At 54.5% G+C, this 14,706-nt stretch overlaps 1 protein-coding gene across 1 annotated transcript in view; it reads left to right on the forward strand.

Annotated features, from left to right (window-relative positions):
• LOC142922802 (uncharacterized) overlaps nt 1-14,706 on the forward strand; it is a gene marked incomplete at its 3' end in the record, with an annotated part of 41,639 nt that overhangs the window by 10,818 nt on the left and 16,115 nt on the right. The window contains exons 3-4 of the mRNA XM_076063738.1: nt 6,471-6,572; nt 12,316-12,487. Coding sequence (XP_075919853.1) covers nt 6,471-6,572; nt 12,316-12,487 — 274 coding nt within the window. The remainder of the gene's footprint in view (nt 1-6,470; nt 6,573-12,315; nt 12,488-14,706) is intronic.

Consider the following 14,706-nt stretch of genomic DNA (forward strand, 5'->3'; position numbering starts at 1 on the left):
GGCGAGGTAGTCATCATCTCACCTGTAGACCGGGCGAGGTAGTTAACATCTCACCTGTAGACCAGGCGAGGTAGTCAACATCTCACCTGTAGACCAGGCGAGGTAGTCAGCATCTCACCTGTAGACCAGGCGAGGTAGTCATCATCTCACCTGTAGACCGGGCGAGGTAGTCAACATCTCACCTGTAGGCCAGGCGAGGTAGTTAACATCTCACCTGTAGCCCAGGCGAGGTAGTCAACATCTCACCTGTAGACCAGGCGAGGTAGTCAACATCTCACCTGTAGCCCAGGCGAGGTAGTCAACATCTCTCCTGTAGGCCAGGCGAGGTAGTCAACATCTCACCTGTATGCCAGGCGAGGTAGTCAATATCTCACCTGGTAGACCAGGCGAGGTAGTCAACATCTCACCTGTAGACGAGGCGAGGTAGTCAACATCTCACCTGTTGAACAGGCGAGGTAGTCAACATCTCACTTGTAGGCCAGGTGAGGTAGTCAACATCTCACCTGTAGGCCGGCAGATGTAGTCAGCATCTCACCTGTAGAACAGGCGAGGTAGTCAACATCTCACCTGTAGGCCAGGCGAGGTAGTCAACATCTCACCTGTATACCTGGCGAGGTAGTCAACATCTCACCTGTATACCTGGCGAGGTAGTCAACATCTCACCTGTATACCTGGCGAGGTAGTCAACATCTCACCTGTAGACCAGGCGAGGTAGTCAACATCTCACCTGTAGACCAGGCGAGGTAGTCAACATCTCACCTGTATACCTGGCGAGGTAGTCAACATCTCACCTGTATACCAGGCGAGGTAGTCAACATCTCACCTGTATACCTGGCGAGGTAGTCAACATCTCACCTGTAGACCAGGCGAGGTAGTCAACATCTCACCTGTATGCCTGGCGAGGTAGTCAACACCTCACCTGTAGAGCAGGTGAGGTAGTCAACATCTCACCTGTAGACCAGGTGAGGTAGTCAGTATCTCACCTGTAGACCAGGCGAGGTAGTCAACATCTCACCTGTAGGTCAGGCGAGGTAGTCAACATCTCACCTGTATACCTGGCGAGGTAGTCAACATCTCACCTGTATACCTGGCGAGGTAGTCAACATCTCACCTGTATACCTGGCGAGGTAGTCAACATCTCACCTGTAGACCAGGCGAGGTAGTCAACATCTCACCTGTACACCAGGCGAGGTAGTCAACATCTCACCTGTAGACCAGGAGAGCTAGTCAACATCTCACCTGTAGACCAGGCAAGGTAGTCAACATCTCACCTGTAGACCAGGCGAGGTAGTCAACATCTCACCTGTAGGCCAGGCGAGGTAGTCAACATCTCACCTGTAGGCCAGGCGAGGTAGTCAACATCTCACCTGTATACCTGGCGAGGTAGTCAACATCTCACCTGTATACCAGTCGAGGTAGTCAACATCTCTCCTGTATACCTGGCGAAGTAGTCAACATCTCACCTGTAGACCAGGCAAGGTAGTCAACATCTCACCTGTAGGCCAGGCGAGGTAGTCAACATCTCACCTGTATACCTGGCGAGGTAGTCAACATCTCACCTGTAGGCCAGGCGAGGTAGTCAACATCTCACCTGTATACCAGTCGAGGTAGTCAACATCTCTCCTGTATACCTGGCGAAGTAGTCAACATCTCACCTGTAGACCAGGCGAGGTAGTCAACATCTCACCTGTATACCAGTCGAGGTAGTCAACATCTCTCCTGTATACCTGGCGAAGTAGTCAACATCTCACCTGTATACCAGGCGAGGTAGTCAACATCTCTCCTGTATACCTGGCGAAGTAGTCAACATCTCTCCTGTATACCAGGCGAGGTAGTCAACATCTCTCCTGTATACCTGGCGAGGTAGTCAACATCTCACCTATAGACCAGGCGAGGTAGTCAACATCTCTCCTGTATACCTGGCGAAGTAGTCAACATCTCACCTGTATACCAGGCGAGGTAGTCAACATCTCACCTGTATACCTGGCGAAGTAGTCAACATCTCACCTGTATACCAGGCGAGCTAGCCAACATCTCACCTGTAGGCCAGGCGAGCTAGCCAACATCTCTCCTGTAGACCAGGCGAGGTAGTCAACATCTCACCTGTAGACCGGGCGAGCTAGTCAACATCTCACCTGTAGACCAGGCGAGGTAGTCAACATCTCACCTGTAGGCCAGGCGAGGTAGTCAACATCTCACCTGTATACCTGGCGAGGTAGTCAACATCTCACCTGTATACCTGGCGAGGTAGTCAACATCTAACCTGTATACCTGGCGAGGTAGTCAACATCTCACCTGTAGGCCAGGCGAGGTAGTCAACATCTCACCTGTAGACCAGGCGAGGTAGTCAACATCTCACCTGTAGACCAGGCGAGGTAGTCAACATCTCACCTGTAGGCCAGGTGAGGTAGTCAACATCTCACCTGTAGGCCAGGCGAGGTAGTCAACATCTCACCTGTAGGCCAGGCGAGGTAGTCAACATCTCACCTGTAGACCAGGCGAGGTAGTCAACATCTCACCTGTATACCAGGCGAGGTAGTCAACATCTCACCTGTATGCCAGGCGAGGTAGTCAACATCTCACCTGTATACCAGGCGAGGTAGTCAACATCTCACCTGTAGGCCAGGCGAGGTAGTCAACATCTCACCTGCAGACCAGGCTAGGTAGTCAACATCTCACCTGTATACCAGGCGAGGTAGTCAACATCTCACCTGTAGGCCAGGCGAGGTAGTCAACATCTTACCTGTAGACCAGGCGAGGTAGTCAACATCTCACCTGTAGACCAGGCGAGGTAGTCAGCATCTCACCTGTATACCTGGTGAGGTAGTCAACATCTCACCTGTATACCTGGCGAGGTAGTCAACATCTCACCTGTAGACCAGGCAAAGTAGTCAACATCTCACCTGTATACCAGGCGAGGTAGTCAACATCTCACCTGTAGACCAGGCGAGCTAGTCAACATCTCACCTGTATACCTGGCGAGGTAGTCAACATCTCACCTGTAGGCCAGGCGAGGTAGTCAACATCTCACCTGTATACCTAGCGAGGTAGTCAACATCTCACCTGTAGGCCAGGTGAGGTAGTCAACATCTCACCTGTATACCTGGCGAGGTAGTCAACATCTCACCTGTAGGCCAGGCGAGGTAGTCAACATCTCACCTGTAGGCCAGGCGAGGTAGTCAACATCTCACCTGTATACCTGGCGAGGTAGTCAACATCTCACCTGTATGCCAGGCGAGGTAGTCAACATCTCACCTGTATACCTGGCGAGGTAGTCAACATCTCACCTGTGGGCCGGGCGAGGTAGTCAACATCTCACCTGTATACCTAGCGAGGTAGTCAACATCTCACCTGTATACCTAGCGAGGTAGTCAACATCTCACCTGTATACCTAGCGAGGTAGTCAACATCTCACCTGTATACCTGGCGAGGTAGTCAACATCTCACCTGTATACCTGGCGAGGTAGTCAACATCTCACCTGTATACCTGGCGAGGTAGTCAACATCTCACCTGTAGGCCAGGCGAGGTAGTCAACATCTCACCTGTAGGCCAGGCGAGGTAGTCAACATCTCACCTGTATACCTGGCGAGGTAGTCAACATCTCACCTGTATACCAGGCGAGGTAGTCAACATCTCACCTGTATACCAGGTGAGGTAGTCAACATCTCACCTGTAGACCAGGCGAGGTAGTCAACATCTCACCTGTAGGCCAGGCGAGGTAGTCAACATCTCACCTGTATACCAGGCGAGGTAGTCAACATCTCACCTGTATACCTGGCGAGGTAGTCAACATCTCACCTGTATACCTGGCGAGGTAGTCAACATCTCATCTGTATACCTGGCGAGGTAGTCAACATCTCACCTGTATACCTGGCGAGGTAGTCAACATCCCACCTTCATACCAGGTGAGGTAGTCAACATCTCACCTGTAGACCAGGCGAGGTAGTCAGCATCTCACCTTTATACCAGGCGAGGTAGTCATCATCTCACCTGTATACCAGGCGAGGTAGTCAACATCTCACCTGTAGGCCAGGCGAGGTAGTCAACATCTCACCTGTAGACCAGGCGAGGTAGTCAGCATCTCACCTTCATACCAGGCGAGGTAGTCAATATCTCACCTGTAGACCAGGCGAGGTAGTCAGCATCTCACCTGTAGACCAGGCGAGGTAGTCAACATCTCACCTGTAGACCTGGCGAGGTAGTCAACATCTCACCTGTAGACCAGGCGAGGTAGTCAACATCTCACCTGTAGACCAGGCGAGGTAGTCAACATCTCACCTGTATACCAGGCGAGGTAGTCAACATCTCACCTGTAGACCAGGCGAGGTAGTCAACGTCTCACCTGTAGACCAGGCGAGGTAGTCAACATCTCACCTGTAGAACAGGCGAGGTAGTCAACATCTCACCTGTAGACCAGGCGAGGTAGTCAACATCTCACCTGTAGACCAGGCGAGGTAGTCAACATCTCATCTGTATACCAGACGAGGTAGTCAACATCTCACCTGTATACCAGGCGAGGTAGTCAGCATCTCACCTGTAGACCAGGCGAGGTAGTCAACATCTCATCTGTATACCAGACGAGGTAGTCAACACCTCACCTGTAGGCCAGGCGAGGTAGTCAGCATCTCACCTGTAGACCTGGCGAGGTAGTCAGCATCTCACCTGTAGACCTGGCGAGGTAGTCAACATCTCACCTGTAGAACAGGCGAGGTAGTCAACATCTCACCTGTAGACCAGGCGAGGTAGTCAACATCTCATCTGTATACCTGGCGAGGTAGTCAACATCTCACCTGTAGACCAGGCGAGGTAGTCAGCATCTCACCTGTAGACCTGGCGAGGTAGTCAACATCTCACCTGTAGACCAGGCGAGGTAGTCAACATCTCACCTGTAGACCAGGCGAGGTAGTCAACATCTCACCTGTAGGCCAGGCGAGGTAGTCAACATCTCACCTGTAGACCAGGCGAGGTAGTCAACATCTCACCTGTATACCTGGCGAGGTAGTCAACATCTCACCTGTAGACCAGGCGAGGTAGTCGACATCTCACCTGTAGGCCAGGCGAGGTAGTCAACATCTCACCTGTAGACCAGGCGAGGTAGTCAACATCTCACCTGTAGACCAGGCGAGGTAGTCAACATCTCACCTGTATGCCAGGCGAGGTAGTCAACATCTCACCTGTATACCTGGCGAGGTAGTCAACATCTCACCTGTAGACCAGGCGAGGTAGTCAACATCTCACCTGTATACCTGGCGAGGTAGTCAACATCTCACCTGTATACCTGGCGAGGTAATCAACATCTCACCTGTATGCCAGGCGAGGTAGTCAACATCTCACCTGTAGACCAGGTGAGGTAGTCAACATCTCACCTGTATACCTAGCGAGGTAGTCAACATCTCACCTGTAGACCAGGCGAGGTAGTCAACATCTCACCTGTATACCTGGCGAGGTAGTCAACATCTCACCTGTAGGCCAGGCGAGGTAGTCAACATCTCACCTGTATACCTGGCGAGGTAGTCAACATCTCACCTGTAGGCCAGGCGAGGTAGTCAACATCTCACCTGTATGCCTGGCGAGGTAGTCAACATCTCACCTGTATGCCAGGCGAGGTAGTCAACATCTCACCTGTATACCTGGCGAGGTAGTCAACATCTCACCTGTATACCTGGCGAGGTAGTCAACATCTCACCTGTAGACCAGGCGAGGTAGTCAACATCTCACCTGTATACCAGGCGAGGTAGTCAACATCTCACCTGTAGACCAGGCGAGGTAGTCAACATCTCACCTGTAGACCAGGCGAGGTAGTCAACATCTCACCTGTAGACCAGGCGAGGTAGTCAACATCTCACCTGTATACCAGGCGAGGTAGTCAACATCTCACCTGTATGCCAGGCGAGGTAGTCAACATCTCACTTGTAGACCAGGCGAGGTAGTCAACATCTCACCTGTATGCCAGGCGAGGTAGTCAACATCTCACCTGTATACCTGGCGAGGTAGTCAACATCTCACCTGTACACCTGGCGAGGTAGTCAACATCTCACCTGTATACCTGGCGAGGTAGTCAACATCTCACCTGTAGGCCAGGCGAGGTAGTCAACATCTCACCTGTATACCTAGCGAGGTAGTTAACATCTCACCTGTATACCTAGCGAGGTAGTCAACATCTCACCTGTATACCTAGCGAGGTAGTCAACATCTCACCTGTAGACCAGGGCGAGGTAGTCAACATCTCACCTGTAGACCAGGCGAGGTAGTCAACATCTCACCTGTATACCTAGCGAGGTAGTCAACATCTCACCTGTACACCTGGCGAGCTAGTCAACATCTCACCTGTAGACCGGGCGAGGTAGTCAACATCTCACCTGTAGACCTGGCGAGGTAGTCAACATCTCACCTGTAGACCTGGCGAGGTAGTCAACATCTTACCTGTATACCTGGCGAGGTAGTCAACATCTCTCTGCTTGTTCTGCAGGAGGATGTTTCCCACCTTCCAGGTGAAGGTGTTCGGCATGGACCCCGTGGCCGACTACGTCCTGCTCATGGACTTCATTCCTGTTGACGACAAGAGATACAGGTATGGTGTAGGTGTGGTATAGGTGTGGTGTAGGTGTGGTGTAGGTGTGGTGTAGGTATGGTGTAGGTGTGGTGTAGGTGTGGTGTAGGTGTGGTGTAGGTATGGTACAGGTGTGGTGTAGGTGTGGTGTAGGTGTGGTGTAGGTGTAGGTGTGGTGTAGGTGTGGTGTAGGTGTGGTGTAGGTGTGGTACAGGTGTAGGTGTAGTGTAGGTGTGGTACAGGTGTGGTGTAGGTGTGGTATAGGTGTGGTGTAGGTGTGGTGTGGTGTAGGTGTGGTGTAGGTGTGGTACAGGTGTGGTGTAGGTGTGGTGTGGTGTAGGTGTGGTGTAGGTGTGGTGTGGTGTAGGTATGGTGTAGGTGTGGTGTAGGTGTGGTGTGGTGTAGGTGTGGTGTAGGTGTGGTGTAGGTGTGGTGTAGGTGTGGTACAGGTGTGGTGTAGGTGTGGTGTAGGTGTGGTGTAGGTGTGGTGTAGGTGTGGTACAGGTGTGGTGTAGGTGTGGTATAGGTGTGGTGTAGGTGTGGTGTAGGTGTAGGTGTGGTACAGGTGTAGGTGTGGTGTAGGTGTGGTGTAGGTGTGGTGTAGGTGTGGTGTAGGGGTGGTGTAGGTGTGGTGTAGGTGTGGTGAAGGTGTGGTGTAGGTGTGGTACAGGTGTGGTACAGGTGTGGTGTAGGTGTAGGTGTGGTGTAGGTGTGGTGTAGGTATGGTGTAGGTGTGGTGTAGGTATGGTACAGGTGTGGTGTAGGTGTAGGTATGGTACAGGTATGGTGTAGGTGTGGTGTAGGTATGGTGTAGGTGTGGTGTAGGTATGGTACAGGTGTGGTGTAGGTGTGGTGTAGGTGTGGTGTAGGTGTGGTGTAGGTGTGGTGTGGTACAGGTGTGGTGTGGTGTAGGTGTGGTGTAGGTGTGGTGTAGGTACAGGTGTGGTGTAGGTGTGGTGTAGGGGTGGTGTAGGTGTGGTGTAGGTGTGGTGTAGGTGTGGTGTAGGGGTGGTGTAGGTGTGGTGTAGGTGTGGTGTAGGTGTGGTGAAGGTGTGGTGTAGGTGTGGTACAGGTGTGGTACAGGTGTGGTGTAGGTGTAGGTGTGGTGTAGGTGTGGTGTAGGTATGGTGTAGGTGTGGTGTAGGTATGGTGTAGGTGTGGTGTAGGTATGGTACAGGTGTTGTGTAGGTGTGGTGTGGTACAGGTGTAGGTGTGGTGTAGGTGTGGTGTAGGTGTGGTGTAGGTGTGGTATGGTACAGGTATGGTACAGGTGTGGTGTAGGTATGGTACAGGTGTGGTGTAGGTATGGTACAGGTGTGGTGTAGGTGTGGTGTAGGTGTGGTGTAGGTGTGGTGTAGGTGTGGTACAGGTGTGGTGTGGTACAGGTATGGTGTAGGTGTGGTGTAGGTATGGTGTAGGTGTGGTGTAGGTATGGTACAGGTGTGGTGTAGGTGTGGTGTAGGTGTGGTGTAGGTGTGGTGTGGTGTAGGTGTGGTGTAGGTGTGGTGTAGGTGTGGTGTAGGTATGGTACAGGTGTGGTGTAGGTGTGGTGTAGGTGTGGTGTAGGTGTGGTGTGGTACAGGTGTGGTGTGGTGTAGGTGTGGTGTAGGGGTGGTGTAGGTGTGGTGTAGGTGTGGTGTAGGTGTGGTGTAGGTGTGGTGAAGGTGTAGGTGTGGTGTGGGTGTGGTGTAGGTGTGGTGTGGTACAGGTGTAGGTGTGGTGTAGGTGTAGGTGTGGTGTAGGTGTAGTGTGGTACAGGTGTGGTGTAGGTGTAGGTGTGGTGTAGGTGTGGTGTAGGTGTAGGTATGGTGTAGGTGTGGTGTAGGTGTGGTGTGGTGTAGGTGTGGTGTAGGTGTAGGTGTGGTACAGGTGTGGTGTAGGTGTGGTGTAGGTGTGGTGTAGGTGTGGTGTAGGTGTGGTGTAGGTGTGGTGTAGGTGTGGTGTAGGTATGGTGTAGGTGTAGGTGTAGGTGTGGTGTAGGTGTGGTACAGGTGTGGTGTAGGTGTGGTGTAGGTGTGGTGTAGGTGTGGTGTGGGTGTGGTGTAGGTGTGGTGTAGGTGTGGTGTAGGTGTGGTGTAGGTGTGGTGTAGGTGTGGTATAGGTGTGGTACAGGTGTGGTGTAGGTGTGGTGTAGGTGTGGTATAGGTGTGGTGTAGGTGTGGTGTAGGTGTGGTATAGGTGTGGTACAGGTGTGGTGTAGGTGTGGTGTAGGTGTGGTATAGGTGTGGTGTAGGTGTGGTGTAGGTGTGGTATAGGTGTGGTGTAGGTGTGGTGTAGGTGTGGTATAGGTGTGGTACAGGTGTGGTGTAGGTGTGGTGTAGGTGTGGTACAGGTGTGGTGTAGGTGTGGTATAGGTGTGGTACAGGTGTGGTGTAGGTGTGGTGTAGGTGTGGTACAGGTGTGGTGTAGGTGTGGTGTAGGTGTGGTGTGGTACAGGTGTAGGTATGGCACAGGTATGGTACAGGTATGGTGTAGGTGTGGTGTAGGTGTGGTGTAGGTGTGGTGTAGGTATGGCACAGGTGTGGTACAGGTATGGTGTAGGTGTGGTGTAGGTGTGGTGTGGTGTAGGTGTGGTGTGGTACAGGTGTAGGTATGGCACAGGTATGGTACAGGTATGGTGTAGGTGTGGTGTAGGTGTGGTGTAGGTGTGGTGTAGGTGTGGTGTAGGTATGGCACAGGTGTGGTACAGGTATGGTGTAGGTGTGGTGTAGGTGTGGTGTAGGTGTGGTGTAGGTGTGGTGTAGGTATGGCACAGGTGTGGTACAGGTATGGTGTAGGTGTGGTGTAGGTGTGGTGTGGTGTAGGTGTGGTGTGGTACAGGTGTGGTGTAGGTGTGGTGGTGGTGGTCGTTGAGGTGGTGGTGGAGTTGTTGGAGGTGGTGGTGGTGGTGGTTCTGCTCCATGACTCACTACGTAGTGAGTCTCTCTCTCTCCCCGTGTCTCTCTCTCCCCGTGTCTCTCTCTCCCCGTGTCTCTCTCTCCCCGTGTCTCTCTCTCCCCGTGTCTCTCTCTCTCCGTGTCTCTCTCTCTCCGTGTCTCTCTCTCTCCCCGTGTCTCTCTCTCCCCGTGTCTCTCTCTCCCCGTGTCTCTCTCTCCCCGTGTCTCTCTCTCCCCGTGTCTCTCTCTCCCCGTGTCTCTCTCTCCCCGTGTCTCTCTCTCCCCGTGTCTCTCTCTCCCCGTGTCTCTCTCTCCCCGTGTCTCTCTCTCCCCGTGTCTCTCTCTCTCCGTGTCTCTCTCTCTCCGTGTCTCTCTCTCTCCCCGTGTCTCTCTCTCCCCGTGTCTCTCTCTCCCCGTGTCTCTCTCTCCCCGTGTCTCTCTCTCCCCGTGTCTCTCTCTCCCCGTGTCTCTCTCTCCCCGTGTCTCTCTCTCCCCGTGTCTCTCTCTCCACGTGTCTCTCTCTCCACGTGTCTCTCTCCACGTGTCTCTCTCTCCCCGTGTCTCTCTCCCCGTGTCTCTCTCTCCCCGTGTCTCTCTCTCCACGTGTCTCTCTCTCCACGTGTCTCTCTCCACGTGTCTCTCTCTCCCCGTGTCTCTCTCCACGTGTCTCTCTCTCCCCGTGTCTCTCCCCCCGTGTCTCTCCCCCCGTGTCTCTCTCTCCACGTGTCTCTCTCCCCCCGTGTCTCACCCCCCCGTGTCTCTCCCCGTGTCTCTCTCCCCGTGTCTCTCCCCCCGTGTCTCTCTCCCCGTGTCTCTCTCCGCCCCCCCCCCTGTGTCTCACTCCCCGTGTCTCTCTCCACGTGTCTCTCTCTCCCCGTGTCTCTCTCCACGTGTCTCTCTCCCCCCGTGTCTCACCCCCCCGTGTCTCTCCCCGTGTCTCTCTCTCCCCGTGTCTCTCTCCCCGTGTCTCTCTCCCCGTGTCTCTCTCCCCGTGTCTCTCTCTCCCCGTGTCTCACCCCCCCGTGTCTCTCCCCGTGTCTCTCTCTCCCCGTGTCTCTCTCCCCGTGTCTCTCTCCCCGTGTCTCTCTCCACGTGTCTCTCTCCCCCCGTGTCTCACCCCCCCGTGTCTCTCCCCGTGTCTCTCTCTCCCCGTGTCTCTCTCCCCGTGTCTCTCTCCCCGTGTCTCTCTCCCCGTGTCTCTCTCTCCCCGTGTCTCTCTCTCTCTCCGTGACTCCCCCCTTGTCTCACCCCCCATGTCTCTCACCCCCCGTGTCTCACCCCGTGTCTCACCCCCCGTGTCTCACCCCCCTTGTCTCACCCCCCTTCTCTCCCCCACGTGTCTCTCACCCCCCGTGTCTCACCCCCCTTGTCTCACCCCCCTTGTCTCACCCCCCCATGTCTCACCCCCCCTTGTCTCCCACCCCCGTGTCTCACCCCCCGTGTCTTTCTCCCCGTGTCTCTCCCCCCGTGTCTCTCCCCCCGTGTCTCACCCCCTCGTGTCTCACCCCGTGTCTCTCCCCCCGTGTCTCTCTCCCCCCGTGTCTCACCCCGTGTCTCTCTCCCCGTGTCTCTCTCTCCCCGTGTCTCCCCGTGTCTCTCTCCTAGTCTCTCTCCCCGTGTCTCTCTCTCCCCGTGTCTCTCTCTCCCCGTGTCTCTCTCTCCCCGTGTCTCTCTCTCCCCGTGTCTCTCTCCCCGTGTCTCTCTCTCCCCGTGTCTCACCCCCCCGTGTCTCACCCCGTGTCTCTCTCCCCGTGTCTCTCTCTCCCCGTGTCTCCCCGTGTCTCTCTCCTAGTCTCTCTCCCCGTGTCTCTCTCTCCCCGTGTCTCTCTCTCCCTGTGTCTCTCTCCCTGTGTCTCTATCACCGTGTCTCTATCACCGTGTCTCTGTCACCGTGTCTCTATCACCATGTCTCTCCCCCCGTGTCTCTCTCCCCCCGTGTCTCTCTCCCTGTGTCTCTCTATCACCGTGTCTCTCTCCCTGTGTCTCTCTCCCCGTGTCTCTCTCTCCCCGTGTCTCTCTCTCCCCGTGTCTCTCTCCCCCCGTGTCTCACCCCCCCGTGTCTCACCCCGTGTCTTTCCCCCGTGTCTCTCTCCCCGTGTCTCTCTCCCCGTGTCTCTCCCCCCGTGTGTCTCTCTCTCCCCGTGTCTCTCTCTCCCCGTGTCTCTCTCTCTCTCCGTGGCTCCCCCTTGTCTCACCCCCATGTCTCTCACCCCCCGTGTCTCACCCCGTGTCTCTCACCCCTTGTCTCACCCCCCTTGTCTCACCCCCCTTGTCTCACCCCCCCATGTCTCACCCCCCGTGTCTCACCCCCCGTGTCTCACCCCCCGCGTCTCACCCCCACGTGTCTCTCTCCTCCCGTGTCTCTCTCTCTCCCCGTGTTTCTCCCCCCGTGTCTCTCTCACCCCCACGTGTCTCTCTCTCTCCCCGTGTCTCTCCCCTCGTGTCTCACCCCGACGTGTCTCTCACCCCGTGTCTCACCCCCCTTGTCTCTCCCCCCGCGTCTCACCCCCCTTGCATCACCCCCCCTTGTCTCACCCCCCGTGTCTCACCCCCCTTGTCTCTCACCCCCCTTGTCTCACCCCCCTTGTCTCACCCCCCGTGTCTCACCCCCCTTGTCTCACCCCCCGTGTCTCTCTCTCTCCCCGTGTCTCTCTCTCTCCCCGTGTCTCTCTCTCCCCGTGTCTCACCCCCCGTGTCTCACCCCCCGTGTCTCACCCCCCTTGTCTCTCACCCCCCTTGTCTCACCCCCCTTGTCTCACCCCCCTTGTCTCTCTCTCCACCCTTGTCTCACCCCCCTTGTCTCTCACCCCCCTTGTCTCACCCCCCGTCTTTCCCCGTGTCTCACCCCCCTTGTCCCACCCCCCGTGTCCCACCCACCCACACACCAGGTACGCCTTCCACAGCTCCGCGTGGCTTGTGGCCGGCAAGGCAGACCCGGCGATGCCCGGACGCATCCACGTCCACCCAGACTCGCCGGCGCGCGGGGCCACGTGGATGAAGCAAATCGTGTCCTTCGACAAACTCAAACTCACCAACAACCTTCTGGACGATAACGGGCACGTGAGTCACTCATTCAGTCACTCACTCAGTCAGTTACTCACTCAGTCACTCAGTCACTCAGTCACTCACTCGCTCACTCAGCCACGTGGATGAAGCAAATCGTGTCCTTCGACAAACTCAAACTCACCAACAACCTTCTGGACGATAACGGGCACGTGAGTCACTCACTCAGTCACTCAGTCAGTCACTCAGTCACTCAGTCACTCACTCGCTCACTCAGCCACGTGGATGAAGCAAATCGTGTCCTTCGACAAACTCAAACTCACCAACAACCTTCTGGACGATAACGGGCACGTGAGTCACTCACTCAGTCAGTCACTCAGTCACTCAGTCACTCGCTCACTCAGTCACTCAGTCACTCACTCAGTCAGTCAGTCACTCGCTCACTCAGCCAAGTGGATGAAGCAAATCGTGTCCTTCGACAAATTCAAACTCACCAACAACCTTCTGGACGATAACGGGCACGTGAGTCACTCACTCAGTCACTCAGTCAGTCACTCAGTCACTCAGTCAGTCAGTCACGTGGATGAAGCAAATCGTGTCCTTCGACAAACTCAAACTCACCAACAACCTTCTGGACGATAACGGGCACGTGAGTCACTCAATCAGTCAGTCACTCACTCAGTCACTCGCTCAGTCACTCAGTCAGTCACTCGCTCACTCAGTCACGTGGATGAAGCAAATCGTGTCCTTCGACAAACTCAAACTCACCAACAACCTTCTGGACGATAACGGGCACGTGAGTCACTCACTCAGTCACTCAGTCAGTCACTCAGTCACTCGCTCAGTCACTCAGTCACGTGGATGAAGCAAATCGTGTCCTTCAACAAACTCAAACTCACCAACAACCTTCTGGACGATAACGGGCACGTGAGTCACTCACTCGCTCAGTCAGTCACTCGCTCAGTCAGTCAGTCAGTCACTCAGTCACTCAGTCACTCACTCGCTCACTCAGTCACGTGGATGAAGCAAATCGTGTCCTTCGACAAACTCAAACTCACCAACAACCTTCTGGACGATAACGGGCACGTGAGTCACTCACTCGCTCAGTCAGTCACTCGCTCAGTCACTCGCTCAGTCACTCAGTCACGTGGATGAAGCAAATCGTGTCCTTCGACAAACTCAAACTCACCAACAACCTTCTGGACGATAACGGGCACGTGAGTCACTCACTCAGTCACTCACTCAGTCACTCAGTCACTCGCTCACTCAGTCACGTGGATGAAGCAAATCGTGTCCTTCGACAAACTCAAACTCACCAACAACCTTCTGGACGATAACGGGCACGTGAGTCACTCACTCAGTCACTCACTCAGTCACTCAGTCACTCGCTCACTCAGCCACGTGGATGAAGCAAATCGTGTCCTTCGACAAACTCAAACTCACCAACAACCTTCTGGACGATAACGGGCACGTGAGTCACTCACTCGCTCAGTCAGTCACTCGCTCAGTCACTCGCTCAGTCACTCAGTCACGTGGATGAAGCAAATCGTGTCCTTCGACAAACTCAAACTCACCAACAACCTTCTGGACGATAACGGGCACGTGAGTCACTCACTCGCTCAGTCAGTCACTCGCTCAGTCACTCAGTCAGTCACTCAGTCACTCAGTCACTCACTCGCTCACTCAGTCACGTGGATGAAGCAAATCGTGTCCTTCGACAAACTCAAACTCACCAACAACCTTCTGGACGATAACGGGCACGTGAGTCACTCACTCAGTCACTCACTCAGTCACTCAGTCACTCAGTCAGTCACTCACTCAGTCAGTCACTCACTCAGTCAGTCACTCACTCAGTCACTCGATCAGTCGCTCAGTCACTCACTCAGTCACTCAGTCACTTGCTCACTCAGTCACGTGGATGAAGCAAATCGTGTCCTTCGACAAACTCAAACTCACCAACAACCTTCTCGACGATAACGGGCACGTGAGTCACTCACTCAGTCACTCAGTCAGTCTTTCACTCAGTCACTCGCTCAGTCACTCACTCACTCAGTCACTCAGTCACTCAGTCAGTCACTCGCTCACTCAGCCACGTGGATGAAGCAAATCGTGTCCTTCGACAAACTCAAACTCACCAACAATGTTCTGGACGATAACGGGCACGTGAGTCACTCACTCAGTCACTCACTCAGTCACTCAGTCACTCAGTCAGTCACTCAGTCACTCGCTCAGTCACTCAGTCACTCGCTCAGTCAGTCACTCGCTCACTCAGTCAC

The sequence above is a fragment of the Petromyzon marinus genome, unplaced genomic scaffold, assembly GCF_048934315.1.
Source record: "Petromyzon marinus isolate PM22_M1 ecotype Great Lakes invasive population unplaced genomic scaffold, UKy_Petmar_22M1.pri1.0 PM_Scaffold_175, whole genome shotgun sequence".
In the NCBI taxonomy this organism is placed as follows: Eukaryota; Metazoa; Chordata; class Hyperoartia; order Petromyzontiformes; family Petromyzontidae; genus Petromyzon; species Petromyzon marinus.